Raw genomic sequence first — 19461 nt, forward strand, 5'->3', positions numbered from 1 at the left:
AAATTTAAAAAAATAAAATTAAAAAAATGGATTAAAGACCTAAATATGAGACAGGAAACCATTAAAATCCTAGAAGAGAACACAGGCAGTAACCTCTTTGACATCAGCTGTAACAACTTCTTACTACACAGGTCTCCTGAGGCAAGGGAAATAAAAGCAAAATGAAACTATTGGGACTACATCAAAATAAAAAGCTTCTGCTTAGCAGAGGAAACAATCAACAAAAGTAAAATACAACCTACAGAATGGGAGAAGATATTCACTAATGACATATCTGATAAAGGGTTCGTATCCAAAATATATAAAGAACTTATAAACTTATAAAACTCAATACCCCCAAAAAACAAATAATTCAGTTCAAAAATGGGCAGAAGACATGAAGAGACATTTCTCCAAAGGAGACATCCAGATGGCCAACAAATACATGAAAAGATGCTCAACATCACTCACCAATCATCAAGGAAATGCAAATCAAAACTACAATGAGATATCACCTCATGCCTGTAATAAAGTCTAAAATTAACAACACAGGAAACCACAGGTGTTGGCGAGGATGTGGAGAAAGGGGAACCCTTCTGCACTATTGGTGGGAATGCAAACTGGTGCAGCCACTGTGGAAAACAGTGTGGAGCTTCCTCAAAACATTAAAAACAGAACTACTCTATGATCCAGTAATTGCATTGGGTGTTTACCCAAAAAATACAAAAATAATAATTAGAAGTGATCCATGCACCCTGATGCTTATAGCAGCATTATTAACAATAAGCCAAATTATGGAAATAACCCAAATGTCTATCTGATGAATGGATAAAGAAGATTTGGTATATATACATAATGGAACACTACTCAGTCTTAAAAAAAAAAGTGAAATCTTGCCATTTGCAGGAAAGTGGATGGAGCTAGAGAGTATAATCTTAAGCAAAATAAGTCAGAGAAGACAAATACTATTGGGTTTCACTCATATGTGGAATTTAAGAAACAACAACAACAACAAAAAACATGGGGGGTGGGGGGAAGAGAAGCAAACCAAGAAATAGACTTAACTATAAAGAACAAACTGATGGTTACCAGAGAGGAGGTGGGGGGTGGGGATGGGTTAAATAGGTGATGGGGATTAAGAGGGCACTTATAGTAATGAGCACCAGGTGTTGTATGTAAGTGTTGTAGCACCAAATTATACACCTGAAACTAATATTACACTGTACGTTAACCAACTGGAATTTAAATAAAAATTTGGGGGGAAAAGCCATATATATATATAAAAGCCCAATATATATATATATATATATATATATATATATATATATATATATAATTATTTCAATGTAGTCCTAATAGCTTATTTGTGCTTTTGTTTCCCTTGCCTCAGGAAATAAACCAAGAAAAATATTGCTATGACCAAAATCAGAGAAGTTACTGTCTATGCTCTACTCTGAGGTTTTTATGGTTCCAGGTCTCACATTTAAGTGCTTAATCCATTTTGACTTATTTTTGTATATGGTGTAAGAAGGTGGTCCAGTTTCATTCTTTTGTAGGTAGCTGTCCAGTTTTCACAGCATCATTCTTGCCTCCTTTATCAAAGATTAATTGACCATATAATCATGGGTTCATTTCTGGGCTCTCCGTTCTGTTGATCTATGTGTCTATATTTTGATACTACAGCTTTGTAGTATATCTTGAAATTGTGATACCTCCAGTATTATAACTTCTTTTTATTTTGTTTTAATGTTGTGTATTCATTTGACAGAGAGCATGAGCAAGTGAGGGGAGGGGCAGAGAGAGAAGAGAGAGAATCCCAAGCAGTCCCAACGTGGGGCTCAATCCCACAAACCATGAGATCATGACCTAAACTGAAACCAAGAGTCAGATGCTCAACTGACTGAGCCACCCAAGGGCCCCAGTTTTATACTTCTTTTTCAGGATTGTTTTCGCTATTCAGGGTCTTTTGTAGCTCCATACAATTTTTTTTTGAAGTTTAGTATCTTTTATAGACACGGGACAACTGTGAATTAAGCATAGGTTCTTTTAATTTGTTAATGTTTATTTATTTATTTTGACAGAGAGGCAGAGAACATGATGAGGGGGGGAGGGTCAGAGAGAAAGAATCCCAAACAGGCTCCGTGCTGTCAGCACAGAGCCTGATGTGGGGCTCGATCTCACAAACCATGAGATCAAGACAAGAGTTGAAATCAAGAGTTGGAGGCTTAACCGACTGAGCCACCCAGGCACTCCTGTAGTTCCAATAAAAATGTTAAGGTTATTTGTTCTAGTTCTGTGAAACATGCTGTTGGTATTTTGATAAGGATTTCATTAAGTCTGTAGATTACTTTGGGTAATGTGGACATTTTAACAATATTTGTTCTTCCAATCTATGAGGATGGAATAGCTTCCCATTTGTGCTGTCTTCAATTTCTTTCATCAGTGTTATAGTTTTCGGAGTGCATGTCTTACATGTCCTTAGTTAAGTTTATTCCTAGGTGTTTTATTATTTTTGGTGCAATTGTAAATGAAATTATTTTCTTAATTTCTCTTTCTGCTACTTCATTATTAGTGTGTAGAAATACAACAGATTTCTCTATACTGTTTTTGTGTCCTGTGACCTTACTGAATGCATTTACCATTTCTAGTAGTTTTTTGGTAGTCTTTAGGATTTTCTATGCATACCATCATGTCATCTGCAAATAGTGAAAATTTTATTTCTTCCTTATCAATTCGGATGCCTTTTATTTCTTTCACTTGCCTGATTGCTGTGGCTAGGACTCTCAGTACTATGTTGAATAAAAGTGGTGAGGGTAGACATCCTTGTCTTGTTTCTGGTCTTAAGGGAAAAGCTCTTAAGTTTTTTACCATTGAGTATGATGTTAGCTCTGGGTTTTTCATGTTTAGGTATGTTTAGGTATGTTCCCTCTAAACCTACTTTATTGAGGTTTTTTATCATGAATGGATGTACTTTGTCAAATGCTTTTTCTGCATCTATTGAAAAGGTTTCACCCTTTCATTGATGTGGTATATCACATTCATTGATTTGTGAATATTGAGCCACACTTGCATCCCAGGATCAATGCTTCATTATTTAACCAGGTTTGTGAAAGTATTGAAAAATGAATTTCAATTATTCTTACTTAATAAAAAGTATTTTTAGTATATTTTGGCCTTGATTTTTTTACTTAAATCATAAATATCAAAATCATTGAATTTACAAGCTGAAAATAACCTTAGATGCTATTGATTTTCAACCTAGAGAAAACATAAGCATAACCTAGAGAGCTTTTCCAAAGCACTTTTACCTATTCCTTACCCTGGCCTAAGCTGCAGAGTATATGTGAATGTGGAGGAAGGAGAGTGTGTTAAAAAAAATTAAAAATAAATTTTAAAAATTCCCAGGCTAATAAAGACCACCTAGTATAAAAAAAATTTTGTAGTGTATTTTGTTATACATTGTCCTCAGAAATTTTAAGATGTTTAGGATTCTCTCTTCCATATTAAATGGTCAGAAACCACTAGACTTACTGAACTTTTGAGGCTGCTTTTTTATTATTTATCTTCTCCTTGTCAGATGTGATCATTTATTGCTCTTGGAATTATTTCTAACACCATTTCCCCCATCCTGTTTGGAACTCTCCTTCCCACCCAGTCCAATGGCTTGCTCCCTCATTCATTTCAGAACACTACTCAATGTTACCCTGTTAACGAAGACTTCCACCTATTTAAATTGAAAATGCCCCAACCTACAGTGCTATTCTCTTTTCTTGTTTTCCTTCTGTCCATAGCACTTCTCACCATTGAAATACTATATATTTACATATTTAGCAAATTTATGTGCTTATTTAATGTTATTCCCCTGTCATCTCCCCTGGTTTTGTGCACTACAAGGAAAGGGAGTTCAGTGTGTTTTGTTCACTGTTGTCTCCCCAGCACCTAGAAGAGTGCCTGACACATAATAGGCGTTCCATAAATATTTGTTGAATAAGTGAATGGTTAAACTCAAAACTCCTATCTTTTCTGACTTTAGGGAATAACATCTATTTTAGGATACTGTGCTGAGAATCACTTGGATACTGTTTTAAAAGTTCTTAAGACATTCCAAGATCGGGAAAAGTTTTTCATGAATCGATGTAAGGTAAAAAGAACAACTTTCTGTCCCAAAGCTTTTGGTCACTGCAAGGGCAAACGACACTGATCCCATCAGTGAACAGCCTCTTCCTGTCCCCAGGTCTGTAGTCCAGGTGAGAATTGCCTGAGCCCAGGCCCTGTAGCACGACCAGCTATCTAACAGAACTACTCCATTTTCTATCACTATTGCTGACTCGAAAGGTCCTAAGGAATTCTGTGTGTGCCTAGGTTTGTCCCTCTACCAACTGTTCAGGCCTCCTGGTCAGTTTCCATTGTGTACACTATGCTTCCCCTGAAGGAAAGAGATGTAATAAGTAAAAATTAACACACGCTTTCCCACAGGGACCTCTTTTAAAGCCTGATAGATCCACAACACAGTTTTGGGTGTTTAAATTTGACCAAGCAAGCGTATCAGTTTTAGACTAATTTTCATCATCGCAGTCTCATTTCTTAATCCCTGTAGTGGTCCATAGAATTAGGAAACAACATGGAAGGAAGGCGACACCTTCAATCATAGTTTTTATGTCTCTCTTTCAGGGTATTTTTTCTGGGAAAAAGAGCCTCACCAAGACTGATGTCATGGTAATCTACGGAGCTGTGGCCCTCCATGCTCCTAAGGGTCAACTCCTCACCAGGCTTGATCAAGACATCGTATCCCAAGTCCTATTTCTTTACAGCCAGTGCTCTCAGGTAATGGCTAGCACAGGGCTGCCTGGATTTCTAGGCTGGGGTTCCCAAACCTTGGAGGGGCTCACCTCTTGGGAATATTCATGCTCAAAAGATACAGGCCAAAAGGCAAGACAGGACCTGGTATATTTGGAAGATGAGAACGTAAGACAAAAAAAATTTTTTTTCATAACAAAACAGGGTCAGGTAATTTGTTTCTTTCCAAAACCTTGGGCAGTTCATGTCCCATGATACCTTCCTAGATAAGTACCCATAGCAGTCTCCCTCGAATCAAACTTAAAATAATTACTCCAGTACCTCATTAGGGCATTACAGATTCATTACTCCCCTGCAATAGTCTCTGAAGTGTTACTAATGGTAGTTGTTCAACCTTTTACGTGGTATAGATAAACCACCTAAAACAGTGCCTCACAAATAGTAAGCGAAATACATGTATTTTTTTAAATTTTTTTTAATGTTTATTTATTCTTGAGAGAGGGGGACAGAACATGAGCAGGGAAGAGGCAGAGAGAGAGGGAGACAGAGGACCTGAGGCAGGCTCTGTGCTGTCAGCGCACAGCCCGATGTGGGGCTCAAACTCATAGAACTGAACCGTGAGATCATGACCTGAGCCAAAGTCAGACACTCAACCGACTCAGCCACCCAGGCGCCCCACAATACATGTATCTTTAAGCGAATAAAAATATATCATTAACCAATCTACGCAGTCTGCATCATTAGGTACTATTTCACACGCACCCCAACACACACATTCATACCAATCCCCCCGGCTGTCGCTGATGCTCTTCAAACATGCCAGGAATATTCCTGCCTCAGAGCCACACATCTGAGTTGGAATTCATCTGATCACTTCTGTCCCCCATAGTACTTTTTATATCTTTAATAAAGTACTTTATATATATTGTCAATTTAGCCATTTTGCTAACTAGTACCAGGTCAGCCACCTAAAAATCACCTTGGGATCAAGTTTGAAATACGGCTTCCCAGAACCATTTTTCAGGGAGATGGATTCTGTAGATCTGGGGTGGAGTCTGACAGCTGTAATTTTAAAAGGTTTATAAATGATTCTTATCCATAGCCAAGTTTCAGAAGCTTCTGCCGATTACGTGCACATCTGCTCCCACATCAGACTGTCAGCACCTTGATGTTAGGGATGGTACCTTATGCTGTCTTACCTCCTCTTCTGTGCCCTCCACACACCACCTGCTTGATAAATCTGTACTCTTGATATTTATTCATGTGTGTATGTGATAAAAATGGAATCACAGGGAACTCATGATATCACAGATATAAGTATACGCCAGTGAAAGGGATTAGGGCAGTGATCCTCACCCTTCAGTTGCATGACAATTACCTGGAGAGCTTGTTAAAAAGAGAGATCTCTAATGAATCACAGCCTTTAGGGATGGATCTATGAATCTGTATTTTTGCCGTGCTCCTGAAAAGGTGATTCTGATGCACTCAAAATTTGAAAAGCAATGATGAAAACCAAAAATATGATTTAAAAAAAGATGTTTTCTGGGGCACCTGGGTGGCTCAGTTGGTTGGGCATCCGACTTCGGCTCAGGTCATGATCTCACGGTTCATGAGTTCAAGCCCCGCATAGGCTTCTGTGCTGACAGCTCAGAGCCTGAAGCCTGCTTCAGGTTCTGTGTCTCTCTCTCTTCTCTCTCCCCACTCATACTCTGTCTCTCTCTCAAAAATAAATAAACATTAAACATTAAGATGTTTTCTGTTACATTAATTTTTAGTCGGTCATTGAGGAAAATTAGGATAAAAATAAAAGAGGAAAAGAGATAAAGATGTTTTAGATAATGATGACTGTACATTTTCAAGGTACAGTCAGTTCTGCTGTAACACAGCATATGCACAACACAGTACAAAAAAACCACAGGATTGTGGGGGAAATGGGGTAAGGGGCACAACATTCAAAAACCCCATCAATGACACAGAAAAAAATAGGAACCTAATTTTTAAAACCATTTAAGAAAAAAACCATTTAAGAAATATCTAAGTACTATAAAAAATTATGTCACTTTTCCTTGAAAAACACATGAATTGTGAAAGTTGTGAGTTATTATGAAATGGTGGTATAAAGAAGGGTCGTTTGAAATCAGACAGACAGCTAGAATGCCAGATTTGTATGGGAAACAGCTCTTACCATGGTAAACTGAGGCAGCTGGCGTGTTTGAGGTGTTGTGTGAGTATTCCTATGCAGTTCAATTCAGCTAGTTCACCTTTTGCTGTCATGGACCAAACTGTGTATAAGCAAACACAAAATTCAGAATATACCAGAAGTATTTACTCACATATCAATTTCACTGGAACAAAATTGCATTTTCAATGCAAGCATCATAGCAGAACTGACTATATCTCCTTCCAAAGTCAGCTCCCCTATTACTTTCATTCTATAGCTTTTCGCTGATCTTTCTGCCAACAGCCTCTATCCTTTTTCTTACCAAAATCTGGTAGAGTCTCTTTAAATTGTGAGGCTTGAAACCCAAACGCCTGATATCTTTATGCTGCGTTCTGTAGATTAGACTCACCTGGGGAAAATGTCTACCAATGTACAGGACCTCACTTTGGAAATAGGGAAGGGAGGGGCGCCTGGGAGGCGCAGTCGGTTAAGCATCCGACTTCAGCCAGGTCACGATCTCGCGGTCCGGGAGTTCGAGCCCCGCGTCAGGCTCTGGGCTGATGGCTCAGAGCCTGGAGCCTGTTTCCGATTCCGTGTCTCCCTCTCTCTCTGCCCCTCCCCCGTTCATGCTCTGTCTCTCTCTGTCCCAAAAATAAAATAAAACGTTGAAAAAAAAGAAAAAAAAAAGGAAATAGGGGAGGGAGTGAACAGCACCCACTCCTTGGCAAGACTCCGTGTCCTGCTTCACTCTTGTTTTCAGGTTGGTGGGTGGGTCTTTTTGCTGGTGTAAGGGAACTCTCTAACTGCGGCTCTGTATCTGCTTTTGCCTTTGGTTTTCAGGTTCTGGGCATGTCTGTGATGAATAAGGTATGCAATATATTTGATATATATATTTGATATATGTATATGATGTATTTGATACAAATACATTTGAATACCAAGTATGTTCCCTGGAAATGCAGGAAGCATATATGTCCTCTTGGTTTGATTCCAGAGGAAAGGATCCCAATATATAACTAATTAATCCAATTCTGAAGCCAGGATCCCTGAGCTTAATCTAGGACAGAACATAGAGCTATATTTGGTTACAGGTGGTTTGAAAGTTAGACTGCAAACTAGAACAGTATTTTTAGAACTATGGGCTGTGACCCACCAGTAGACTATGATTTCAATGTAATAGATTTAATGGACCGCACCAGCAAATTTTTTTTTTTAATTTTTTTTTCAACGTTTATTTATTTTTGGGACAGAGAGAGACAGAGCATGAACGGGGGAGGGGCAGAGAGAGAGGGAGACACAGAATCGGAAACAGGCTCCAGGCTCTGAGCCATCAGCCCAGAGCCCGATGCGGGGCTCGAACTCACGGACCGCGAGATAGTGACCTGGCTGAAGTCGGACGCTTAACCGACTGCGCCACCCAGGCGCCCCACCAGCAAATTTTTTAATGAAATAAAAGAAATAGAAGAGAACATTGTACATAGCAATAATAAGTATCATAAAACTTTTATTTCAGTTATTATATATATTATATTTAGATAGATAGATAGATAGATAGATAGATAGAATGTAAGTACAGAATGGAATTGTAAACTGTTTCCTACTGTGTGGTTTATGGTCCAAAAAGTTTAAAAGCCACTGCCTTATAGAACCTCAATCTATGGGGGGTGGGGGGTAGGGTATGGAAGGAGTAGAAATTGACCTTTGTTTTTTTAATTTCCCTGCAACTTTGATCCTAAACTGAGGTAGAGAAGGAAAAAGAAACAGATTCGCACTTCTGTCTGGGCACATAGTTCAACCCTAGGTCAAGAACTGGGTTTATAGAACCAGGTGTGGTACCCAAGACTTTGGCTTGCACTGTGAATCTTTTCGCTTTAGGACATGGATCTGCAAATGAGTTTCACAAGAAGCATCACTGAGATTGGCATTGCTGTCCAAGATGCTGAGGATCAGGGGTTCAAGTTCTCCTACAAGGAGGTGCTACTGGGTTACATGCTGGTGAGTGGGCAGAGAGGACATGGGCAAGGCCATGAAAAGTCTGTTACCAAGAGCACAGAGCTGTCTTTTTTTAAGTGGGTAAAACTTGCCAGTCCCAGGGAACAAACAGATCTCTGCCATATTTTGGACCAAGGGCACCCAGTGGTCCAATGGGATTGCAGCTGCATGTGGAAACTCCCCTTTCTAAAATATTTCACCTCCTTGTTTGTGTTACAGGACTTCATCAGGAATGAGCCCCTGGATTCCTTAGCTAGCCCTGTTCGGTGGAAAGCTTTAATCGCCATTAGATACCTCAGGTAGAGAATTTTAGAGAATTTTTCTTGCTCTCATTGAGAAAAATATTTCCTTCCCAATATCCTCCTTCAGATCAACTGACTTCTCAGTCAGTGGATACACCAGTGCACCCTTCCCAAAGTGAACACAGCTCATCGATGGGCTATTTCAAATTGGGGCTTCTCCCTCTTTTCAGACTTACAGAACTAAGAGCCCGATCATTTGATAACCAAGAGGGAGAAAGAGCCACTTAGAGGAGTGAGACTTATTGATACATAAGGATTGAAGTTTTGGTGCAAAAGGAAATTTCTTTTCCTAGACTTTGGTCTGTAGGCAAATTTTAATATTCCAATTAAAAACTTATGAAGCCCTGGGGCACCTGGGTGTCTCAGCCGGTTAAGTGTCTGACTTCAGCTCAGGTCACGATCTCAAGGTTCATGAGTTTGAGTCCCACGTGGGGCTCAGTGCTGACAGCTCAGAGCCTGGAGCCTGCTATGGATTCTGTGTCTCCCTCTCTCTCTGCCCCTCCCCTACTCATGCTCTGTCTCTCTCTCTCACACAAAAGTAAACATTAAAAAAAAACTTATGAAAGCCCTAATCATATTTTAGTTGGTTAGTAGAAATAAACCTAAAGAAGAAAATAATTTTAATCAAAATTTTGTTTTATTTTATTTTTAAATTCTTTTTTTAACATTTATTTATTTTTGAGACAGGGAGAGACAGAGCATGAACAGGGAGGGTCAGAGAGAGGGAGACACAGAATCTGAAACAGGCTCCAGGCTCTGAGCTGTCAGCACAGAGTCCAACGCGGGGCTCAAACTCACGGACCGTGAGATCATGACCTGAGGGGAAGTCGGCCGCTTAACCGACTGAGCCACCCAGGCGCCCCTTAATCAAAATTTTAAAATAATATTTCCCCCCTGCAGTAAAGAAATATAAATTCATTGTTAAAACTTAGAAACTATAGAAAGTTTTTAAAAATAATAAAAACTTTGGGCTCCCAGGTGGCTCAGTCAGTTGAACAGCTGACTTTGGCTCAGGTCATGATCTCACAAGTTTGTGAGTTTGAGCCCCGCATCAAGCTCTCTGCTGTCAGCACAGGGCCCACTTCAGATCCTGGATCCTCTGTCCCCCTCTCTCTCTGCCCCTCCTCAGCTTGTGCTCTCTCTCTCTAAAATAAATAAACCTTTAAAAATAATAATAATAATAATTGCCCCCTATTTTCAACATTTTGGTATGTGTCCTTCAATTCATACCCTATTCTTCATTTCAAGTAGAGTTGAGATCGTGCTCTACATACGATCGTGCATCCTGTCTTTCCTTATTTCACCTTACATATTCCCATGTTATTACCATTCTTTACAAACATTGTTCTTTTTTCATTGTTTTTAAAAAATATTTTAATTGTGAGGGGTGCCTGGGTGGCTCAGTCGGTTGAGCAACCGATTTCGGCTCGGGTCATGATCTCACAGTTTGTGAGTTCGAGCCCTGCATTGGACTCTGGGCTGTCAGTACAGAGACCGCTTCAGATCTTCTGTCTCCCTCTCTCTCTGCTCCTCACCACATTGTGTGTGTGTGTGTGTCTCTCTCTCAAAAATAAATAAGCATAAAAAATTTGTTTAAAAAATATTTTAATTGTTGTAAAATACCCAAAAAATGTATCATCTTAACTATTTTTTAAGTGCATAGTGCAGCAGTGTTAAGTATAATCATATTGTTGTGCGATCAACCTCAAGAATTCTTTTCATCTTGCAAAACTGAAGCTCTATACACACTAAACAACTCCCTGTTCCCTCCTCCCACCAGAGCTGGCAAACACCATTCTACCTTCTGTCTCTATGAATATGTATTTTAGGTACCTCATATAATGGGATCATGCAGTATTTGTCTTTTTGTGCCTTTCTTATTTCACTAGAATAATGTCCATCCATATGATAACCTGTGTCAAAATTTCATTCCTTTTTAAGGCTGAATAATATTCCATTTAATATATACACCATATTTTGTTAATCCATTCACCCAATGGATGCTTGGGTTGTGTTCATGGTTTGATTCTTGTGAATAATTCCACTAACAAACATGGGTGCCTAAATATCTCTTCCAGTCCTTGCTTTTAATTCTTTTGCGTATACACATAAAAGTAGGATTGCTGGATCATACGAGAATTCTATTTTTAATTGTTTAAGGAAGCACCATACTGTTTTCTGTAGCAATGGCACCATTTCACGCTCCCATCAACAGTGCATAAGGGTTCTAATTTTTCCATATTTTTGCCAATACTTGTCATTTTCTGGTTTATTTTTAATAGCAGCCATCCTTAGAATCTCATTGTGGTTTTGAGTTGCATTTCTCTAATGATTTAGCAACTTTCAGCATCTTTTCATATGCTCATTACCTATCTTTACATCTTCTTTGGAAAAATGTCTACTTCTTTTGTCCATTTTTGTAATTGAGTCTTTGTTTTTTGTTGTTGAGTTGTCAGAGTTCTTTGTATATTGTGGCTATAAGCTCCTTACCAGATATGTGATTTGTAAATATTTTCTCCCATTCCATAGATTGTCTTTTTACTGTATTAATTGTGTCCTTTGATGCACAGAAGCTTTAATTTTTATTTGTCTACTGTCTATTTTCCATTTGTCTATTTTCCCTTTTGTTATCTGTGCTTTTAGTGTCATATCCAAGAAATCATTGCCAAATCCAATATCATTAAGCTTTCTCTCAAAGTTTTCTTCCAGAAGTTGAAGAGTTTTAGCTCATACATTTAGGTGTTTGGTCCATTTTGCCTTGATTTTTGTATATGGAATAAGGTAAGGGTCCCAACTTCATTTGTTGTATGTGGATATCCAGTTTTCCCAACACTATTGAAAAGACTTTCCTTTCCCTCACTGAATGGTCTTGGACCCTTGTGACCATGTATCCCAGAGTTTATTCCAGGGCTCTCTATTCCATTAGTCTATTATGTCTGTCTCTTTATGCCAGAACCACACTGTTTTGATTACTGTGGTTTTTGTAATAATCTTTGAAACCAGGAAGTGTGAGAACTCCAACTTTGTCCTTTTTCAAGATTATTTTGGCTATTTGGGGTCCCTTGAGATTTCATATGAATTTTAGGATGGATTTTCCATTTCTACAAAAAGTGGGATTTTGATGGAGATTACATTAAATCTATAATCTGCTTTGGGTAGTATGGATATCTTAACAAAAGTAAGCGCCCAAATCAATGAACATGGGATGTTTTTCCATTTATTTGTGTCTTTTTAAATTTCCTTTAGCAACCTTTTGTGGTTTTCAGTGTACAAGTCTTTTGCTCCCTTGGTTAAATAAAGTATTTTATTCTTTTTGATGCTATTGTAAATGGAATTGTTAATTTCCTTTTTGATTATTCATTGTTAATATAGTAAAACAACTGATTGGTATGTATTGATTTTGTATTCTACACCATTGTTGAATTTGTTTTATTCTAATAATTTTTTTGTGAATGTTGGGGTTTTCTAATTTCTTTTTACTGTTTATTTATTTTTGAGAGACAGAGAGAGATAGAGCACAAGCAGGAGAAGGTCAGAGAGAGAGAGGGAGACAGAGAAGCCAAAGCAGGCTCCAGGCTCTGAGCTGTCAGCACAGAGCCTAATGCAGGACTCGAACTCACAAACTGCGAGATCATGACCTGAGCCGAAGTTGGACGCTTAACCAACTAGGGTGCCACCCCGGCACCCTAGGGTTTTCTATATATAAGATCATATCTTCTGCAAACAGAGATAATTTTGCTTCTTCTTTCCAATCTACATGGCTTTTATTTCTTTTTATTGCCTAATAGCTCTGGCTGGCACTTTCAGTATTATGTTAAATAAAAGTGGCAAAAGCAAGCATCCTTATCTTGTCCCTGATCTTAGATTTTCCTCTAAATATCAGAGGAAAAGTTTACAGTCTTTCACCATTAACATGATATTAGCTGTAGCCTTTTCATATATAGCCTTTATTATGTTGAGGTAACAAACAGCATTTTTAATGGCTGTTTAATGACTTACTGTATAGATATATCTCATATTATTTAATCAACCTCCTCTTGCTATAGTTAATTGTCAGTTTTTAAAACTATAAATAGGGGTGCCTGGGTGGCTCAGCTGGTTGAGCATCAGACTTCAGGTCATGATCTCACGGATTGTGAGTTCGACCCCCACGTTGGGCTCTGTGCTGACAGCTCAGAGCCTGGAGCCTGCTTTGGATTCTATGTCCCTCTCTCGCTCTGCCCCTCCTCTGCTCATGCTCTGTCTCTCTGTCTCTCTGTCTCTCTCTCTCAAGAATAAATAAAACATTAAAAAATAAAAACTATAAATAATATTTTGGTGAACACTTTATGCTAAAAGTGCTCTCTGAACTTTTAATTATAAAAGTTGACAATTTAGTTCAATAAATAGTATTCAATGTCATCCATGTACCAGGCGTTGAGCTAGATTCCAAAAAGATAACCATTAACAAAATATGGCCTTGTATACTGGGGAAAATAGATGCAAAAACATACCCACATAATCTCCTAAACTGTAGCAAGAAGCAACTAAGAGAAGGCACAGGTTGCCATGTTTACAGAGATACGTGAAGTTTGAAGAAAGCTCAGATAAATAAATGTGGAAGATAAACTAAAAGTTAGCTAGGCACTAAAATAATGTTGTCAAGTAGAAATATAATGCAAGTCACATATGTCACTTAAAATTTTCTGGTAGCCACTTTTAAAAGAGTGAAAAGAAACATTAATTTTAATAATAATTTTACTTAATCCGATATATTCAGTATGTTATCACTTCAACGTGTATTTGATATTTAACAATGTAATGAGATAATTTACATGATTTTTCATACAAAATCTTCAAAATCCAGTGCGTTTTAGAATTACAGCATGTCTTGATTCAGTCTAGCCACAACTCAGGTATTGGATAGCTGCCTGTCGCTAGAGACTACCCTCATTTCGACAGCACACTTATAGAACTGGCAAACCAATCTCTAATGACTGAAAACCAATCGGTTTTCAGTGGCTAGAGTGAAGGAAGAGATGAACTGTAAAGGGGCATAAGGAAAAATGTGGGTGTTCTATATTGATTATAGTGGTGGTTTCATGGGCGCAAAACCCATTTGATTGCACACTTTTAACTGGATGCAGCTTGTTGTGCATAAATTTTGCCTCAATAAGTTGATTTTTTTTTTAAGTCAGCCAGACAATAAAGATGAAAAGACTGTTTAACATATTTAACACTTTCAATTGACCTGCCCCAGCTGGTACTGACTTTTATTCCCCTGTGAGAGAACCAATTTCACCCTGCCCCAACCATGTCATCATTTTCAATTTCTTTGCTAATTTGGTAGCTGACAAGTGGCATTTTATTGTCTTGATTTACATTTATTAAATAATAAATGGGGATTTTCATGTTTATCGAACATTTACATTTTTCCACGTTATGTCTAGGCTCATACCTTCGTGATGTTTATAGTAAATACCTGAAAGAAAGAAAGAAGGGAATGAAGGAAGGAAAGGAAGGAGAATAGAAAGGAGGGAGGAAGGGAGGGGGAAGGAAGGATGATTACAATGTCATTACTATAGGCACATTCGTGAGTACCTATAGTATGTGTGACACCAGTTATAACCTGAGAAAACATATGAAATGGATAAAAATCACTGCTCCAAATTTAGAATTCCCCCCACCCAACACACACACACACACACACACACACACACACACACACAACCCATGAGCACTAGAAAAAACAAGTGGGTTAATGTTACCACAGATCATATAATAAAGGATTAAATACCACAAAGCTAGGGATGATTTGTTCATCACTCTAATAAATTAGAAATGACGCTAGTACAGTCTGATTCCATGTGCCCAACCTCTCCCTGCTTCTGTCACCACCTCCCTCAACATTCCAACACGTCGGCAAACATATCTGACCCCTTCAGGTATGGTTGGCAGTTCTTGGGTACTCTTCCGGGCTATGTTTTGTTTGTCATCCTAACGTCCATCCCTCTACATGGTTCTCGTTTCAGCAAACTGAAGCCTCAGCTCTCACTAAATGACCATCTCAATATTCTTGAAGAGACTATTCGGAGGCTGCTTCCCCTTCCGCCTCTGGAAAAACTCAAAGATGAAGGCGAAACAGATAAGGACAAGGAGCACATCAATGTACGTGGGGGTGAGGCCTGAGTAAAATCAAGAACTACAGTGGGACTCTACTCTCCCGCCGGAGCCTGACACTCATGCTCACTTTGGATTTCAGTTTCTCTACGAACGATCCATGGATGCTCTGGGAAGGCTGCTGAGGACCATGATGTGGGATAATGTGAAAGCGGAGGACTGTCAAGAAATGTTCAATGTGAGTAGGGCCACTGCTCAAACTGATTCCCACATCCCCTCATCTGTGCTGCAAGGTGACACTCCAGACTGTACCTCATCCTCTTCCCAGGGAGATGTCCAGCCTGACCCATTTAACCCACCACATAGGGCCAGTCCTCTTAAAATTGTTTGTGGGAGGTGAACACCATTGCAGAAGAGGCAGAGACAGCAGGAGCCAGAGAATGAGAATGAGTGAATATGAGGAGTGCTAAGGAAAGGACATTTATTCTTTGACCAACAGCTTCTCCGAATGTGGCTTGTTTCACAAAAAGACTGGGAAAGAGAAAGAGCCTTCCAGATCACCGCACAAGTGCTGACAAATGATGTGGAGGTAAGTAATCCCCGGCAGTGAATAGATTTCATCCTTTGCCGACAGTAGGGATCAGCTGAGGCCTCTGGAATCCCAAACTTGTGCATGATGGATCTCCAGTCCCAGAATGGAGTGCTTTCCAGAGAAGCACCTGAGAGGTGTTGCCTGACCCCAGAGTGAGGCAAGGACACTAGGATTAAACTATCTGGCTGCCTTTACATGCTTGCCGGCTCACTTTTCCACTGCCCTTAAAGGGAAAGTCCAAGATTCAATTTCATTCTAAGGACCTTTAGGGGGAAAATAAGGGACTTCATCTCCAGTGTTGTTGGGAATATCCTGGGATGTCAAGCCTCCCCATCACCTTGCGCCCCATCTCCTTTATCCTCCAGGCTCCAGAACACTTTAAGATCGGCTCACTCCTCGGCCTCCTGGCTCCTCACTCCTGTGACACCCTGCCCACCATCCGTCAAGCAGCTGCCAGCTCCACGATTGGTCTGTTCCGTATAAAAGGTGAGGGAAAGATGAGAAACCCACAAATGAAGAGCAGATACCTGTTTTCTTTTGTTCTCAGTTTTCCTCTTTGTTCATCGATGTCTCTCTGTCCCTCTCTTTCCGCTGTTCGGTCGTTTCTGCATTCTAATGCATTAATTATGTATAGGATTTGTCTCTCTTTTGGATCTTTTTTCCCCAATGGCTCTGTTTTTTGCTATTTTTAGAAATAAAGATAATGACACAGATGCATTATAAAGGTCCATTGGGGTAGGTGAAAATGTTTTGAGAGTGTCCAGTTTAAATCACTGAGCACTTAGGCGTATTAGCAATGCTTCTTCTATCACAAGGTTTTCTTCAGGAAGAAATAGCACTATTACTAAAGTTCTCTAAGAGAGACAACTTTGTGGAGGTTTTTCCAGCTTCCAGAACAGAAACTCTGCTCTCCAAGTACATGTGGAGCGTCAATATCAGGAAACGTAAGGAATTTTAAAACCTCAATCTCGGGCTGAAACCAACAAGCAGGGCCTCAGGTCCAGGTTCAACCAGCAGTGGCTTCACAGAGGATGGCCTTGCACTGCACATGCGCAGTTCTGTACAGCCCAGGCGCGGCCAGGACCATGGGTCTAAGTTTTAATTATTTTTTTAAATTTGCATCCAAATTAGCATATAATGCAACAATGATTTCAGGAGTATATTCCTTAGTGCACCTTACCCATTTAGCCCATCCCCCCTCCCACAAAAAATCATATGACAAAAAGATGAACATAAGGGAAGGGAAACAAAAGTAATATAAAAACCGGGAGGGGGACAAAATAGAAGAGATTCATAAATGTGGAGAACAAACTGAGGGTTACTTGCGGGGTTGTGGGTCTAAGTTTTAATGCCATCTCACACCTGTGTTCCACTCCTCTTTCTTTCAAGTACTCAGAAAATGTTTATTAAGCACTTTCCATGTTTCAAGCATTTCTCTGATGCTGGAGACACAGAGATACTACAACTGTAAAATTCACATAAAAAATGTGTTAAAACTAAAAGGTGGGATTTGGCTTGGGGGAGGAGGGGTGGTTAGTCAGTGGAGAAGAAAAAATAATGTTCAACAGAGTCAAACTAGGTATGAAAGTCCCTTGGGGTATGGGAAGATAATTCACTAAGGATATATGCTTGTACCAAGCCACAAAATAAAAAATGAGTTAAGGAGGTAAGAACTAAGAGGCCATCCCAGGAAGAGAAGAAACGTACCAGAGAGGAACCTCGTAGGAAGATAGGAATTTCAACTCTATTATTGTTCTACCTATTCTTCCTTTAGTGTACTTTATTTTCCTGAAACATGCAAAATTCAGGTTCTCAAGTACTCTTTGTTAATAAAAAAAAAATCCCATACTTCATTATTTACTTTAACTCTTTTCCTCAATGGATCGAATAAGCATGGCAGAGAGAAGGAATATGATTATGAAACACCCGTTGAATACAAGTAACAAGTGTGATGCTAAATTAAATACCCATTTAATAATCAGTTTTGAGATGAAGAGACCTGAAGTTAAGAAACATAGCCATCTGCTGTGCGCCTGGATGGCTCAGTTGGCTAAGTGTATGACTCTTGATTTCGGCTCAGGTTATGATCTCATGGTTCATGGGATCAAGCCCCACATTGGGCTCTGCACTGACAGTGGGGAGCCTGCTTGGGATTCTCTCTCCCTCGCTTTCTGCCCCTCTCATTCTCTCTCTCTCTCAAAATAAATAAACTTCAAAAAACTTTTCAAAAAAAGAAAGAAATGTACCCATTCCAGCAAGTAGTGGAGCTGGGCTGTGAGCTCAGGTCTGTCTGACTCCAAAGTCCATGTGTGTTCTGTTGTGCTGGGATGCCCACCACAAAATGGTTTAGGTGGTAGTTTCCACAATTACTATACATTCAAACAACAAGCAGAAAATCGTTTCTGCTTAGGTCTGGGTTTATAAATTGATTCCAACAATCATTTGCAGAGTTGCTGATGTTTTTATTGCAATAGTTACCTTTCCATTTTCCCCAAAGTGGCTCACTGCAAAATGGAACTCCAACAGAGAGAGCAGCATAGCAGAGTAGTCAGAGTCTAGGCACCGATGTCAGACAGACCAGGGTTCAAATTCTGACTCTGCTATTTTTAGTCACTAGATAACCTTGGCCAAATGACTTTATATCTTTCTGTCTCATCTTTCTCATCTGCAAAAACAGGAGTGTCTGCCTCAGATGATGTTTATGAGTAATAGATGAGATCATTGTATGCAGAGTATTTAGCATGGTACTAAACCACCTGTACGTGTTTGCTTTTATGCCTGCCCTTTCAATATGGCCAACCTCTTCAACCCCATCAGGTCTTTAAACTCTTGCATATGTCCCCCCTTGTGGATTTTAGGCATTCACCCAGAGGTGGAAAGACTGCAGGATTTGCAGGAAGGGCTGCAGTGTGATGATGTGCAGGTCCAGATCAAGATTTCTTCCAAAATAGCAAAGGTAATAGATATGGAGAACTGGCCAAGGGATGTAAAGATAGTTCTGGGTTGATTTCCAAATAAGTAAGCTGTGTATGCCCCACCACCAAGGAGAGCAGTGGTCTAGCCATTCTTTTAGGCCATCATGCATTAACCCTGGGTGCATGTGCCCAGTCAACACCTGCTGCTTATATTTCATTCTCTGAGAAATATTGTGAACCAAGATTCTTCAGGGTAAGGGAGGCAGTGGAGTAGAGTAGAAGAAACAAGAGCTTTGGAGTCTATTGAACGCATTCTGTGTGCACTGCTTGAAACCCATTCTCCTCATCTTAAAAAGAAATGCATAACCTACCTCTCAGAGTTGTTCTGAGAATTGGTCAATGAATTCATTCATTTATTTAATCATTTATGCATTCACCTACTATGTTCTGTGCACCTATCATATGCCAGACTTTGTTCTAGGCTCTAAGAATAGAAAAAGACAAAATGCCTGCCCTGGATGACCTTGTATCCTGGTGGATGGAGTCAGCCAAATAAATATGTCAGGTAGTGATAATTGAGAAAAATATAGTCAAGTAAGGGAATAGAGAGTAAGGGAGGGGCGA

At 39.4% G+C, this 19461-nt stretch overlaps 1 protein-coding gene across 6 annotated transcripts in view; it reads left to right on the forward strand.

Annotated features, from left to right (window-relative positions):
• MROH2B (maestro heat like repeat family member 2B) overlaps positions 1–19461 on the forward strand; it is a 73045-nt gene that overhangs the window by 37219 nt on the left and 16365 nt on the right. For all 6 annotated transcript variants that reach the window (XR_006701800.1, XR_006701798.1, XR_006701799.1 and 3 more), the window contains 10 exons: positions 4013–4120; positions 4651–4803; positions 7778–7804; positions 8813–8932; positions 9149–9228; positions 15243–15378; positions 15473–15568; positions 15830–15919; positions 16288–16408; positions 18781–18878. Coding sequence is in view for 3 of the 6 variants with exons in the window: in XM_045439360.1 (XP_045295316.1) it covers positions 4013–4120; positions 4651–4803; positions 7778–7804; positions 8813–8932; positions 9149–9228; positions 15243–15378; positions 15473–15568; positions 15830–15919; positions 16288–16408; positions 18781–18878 (1029 nt within the window). In the remaining 3 variants the exon portion in view is untranslated. The remainder of the gene's footprint in view (positions 1–4012; positions 4121–4650; positions 4804–7777; positions 7805–8812; positions 8933–9148; positions 9229–15242; positions 15379–15472; positions 15569–15829; positions 15920–16287; positions 16409–18780; positions 18879–19461) is intronic.

Source organism: Leopardus geoffroyi, chromosome A1 (assembly GCF_018350155.1).
Source record: "Leopardus geoffroyi isolate Oge1 chromosome A1, O.geoffroyi_Oge1_pat1.0, whole genome shotgun sequence".
NCBI classification, from domain to species: Eukaryota; Metazoa; Chordata; class Mammalia; order Carnivora; family Felidae; genus Leopardus; species Leopardus geoffroyi.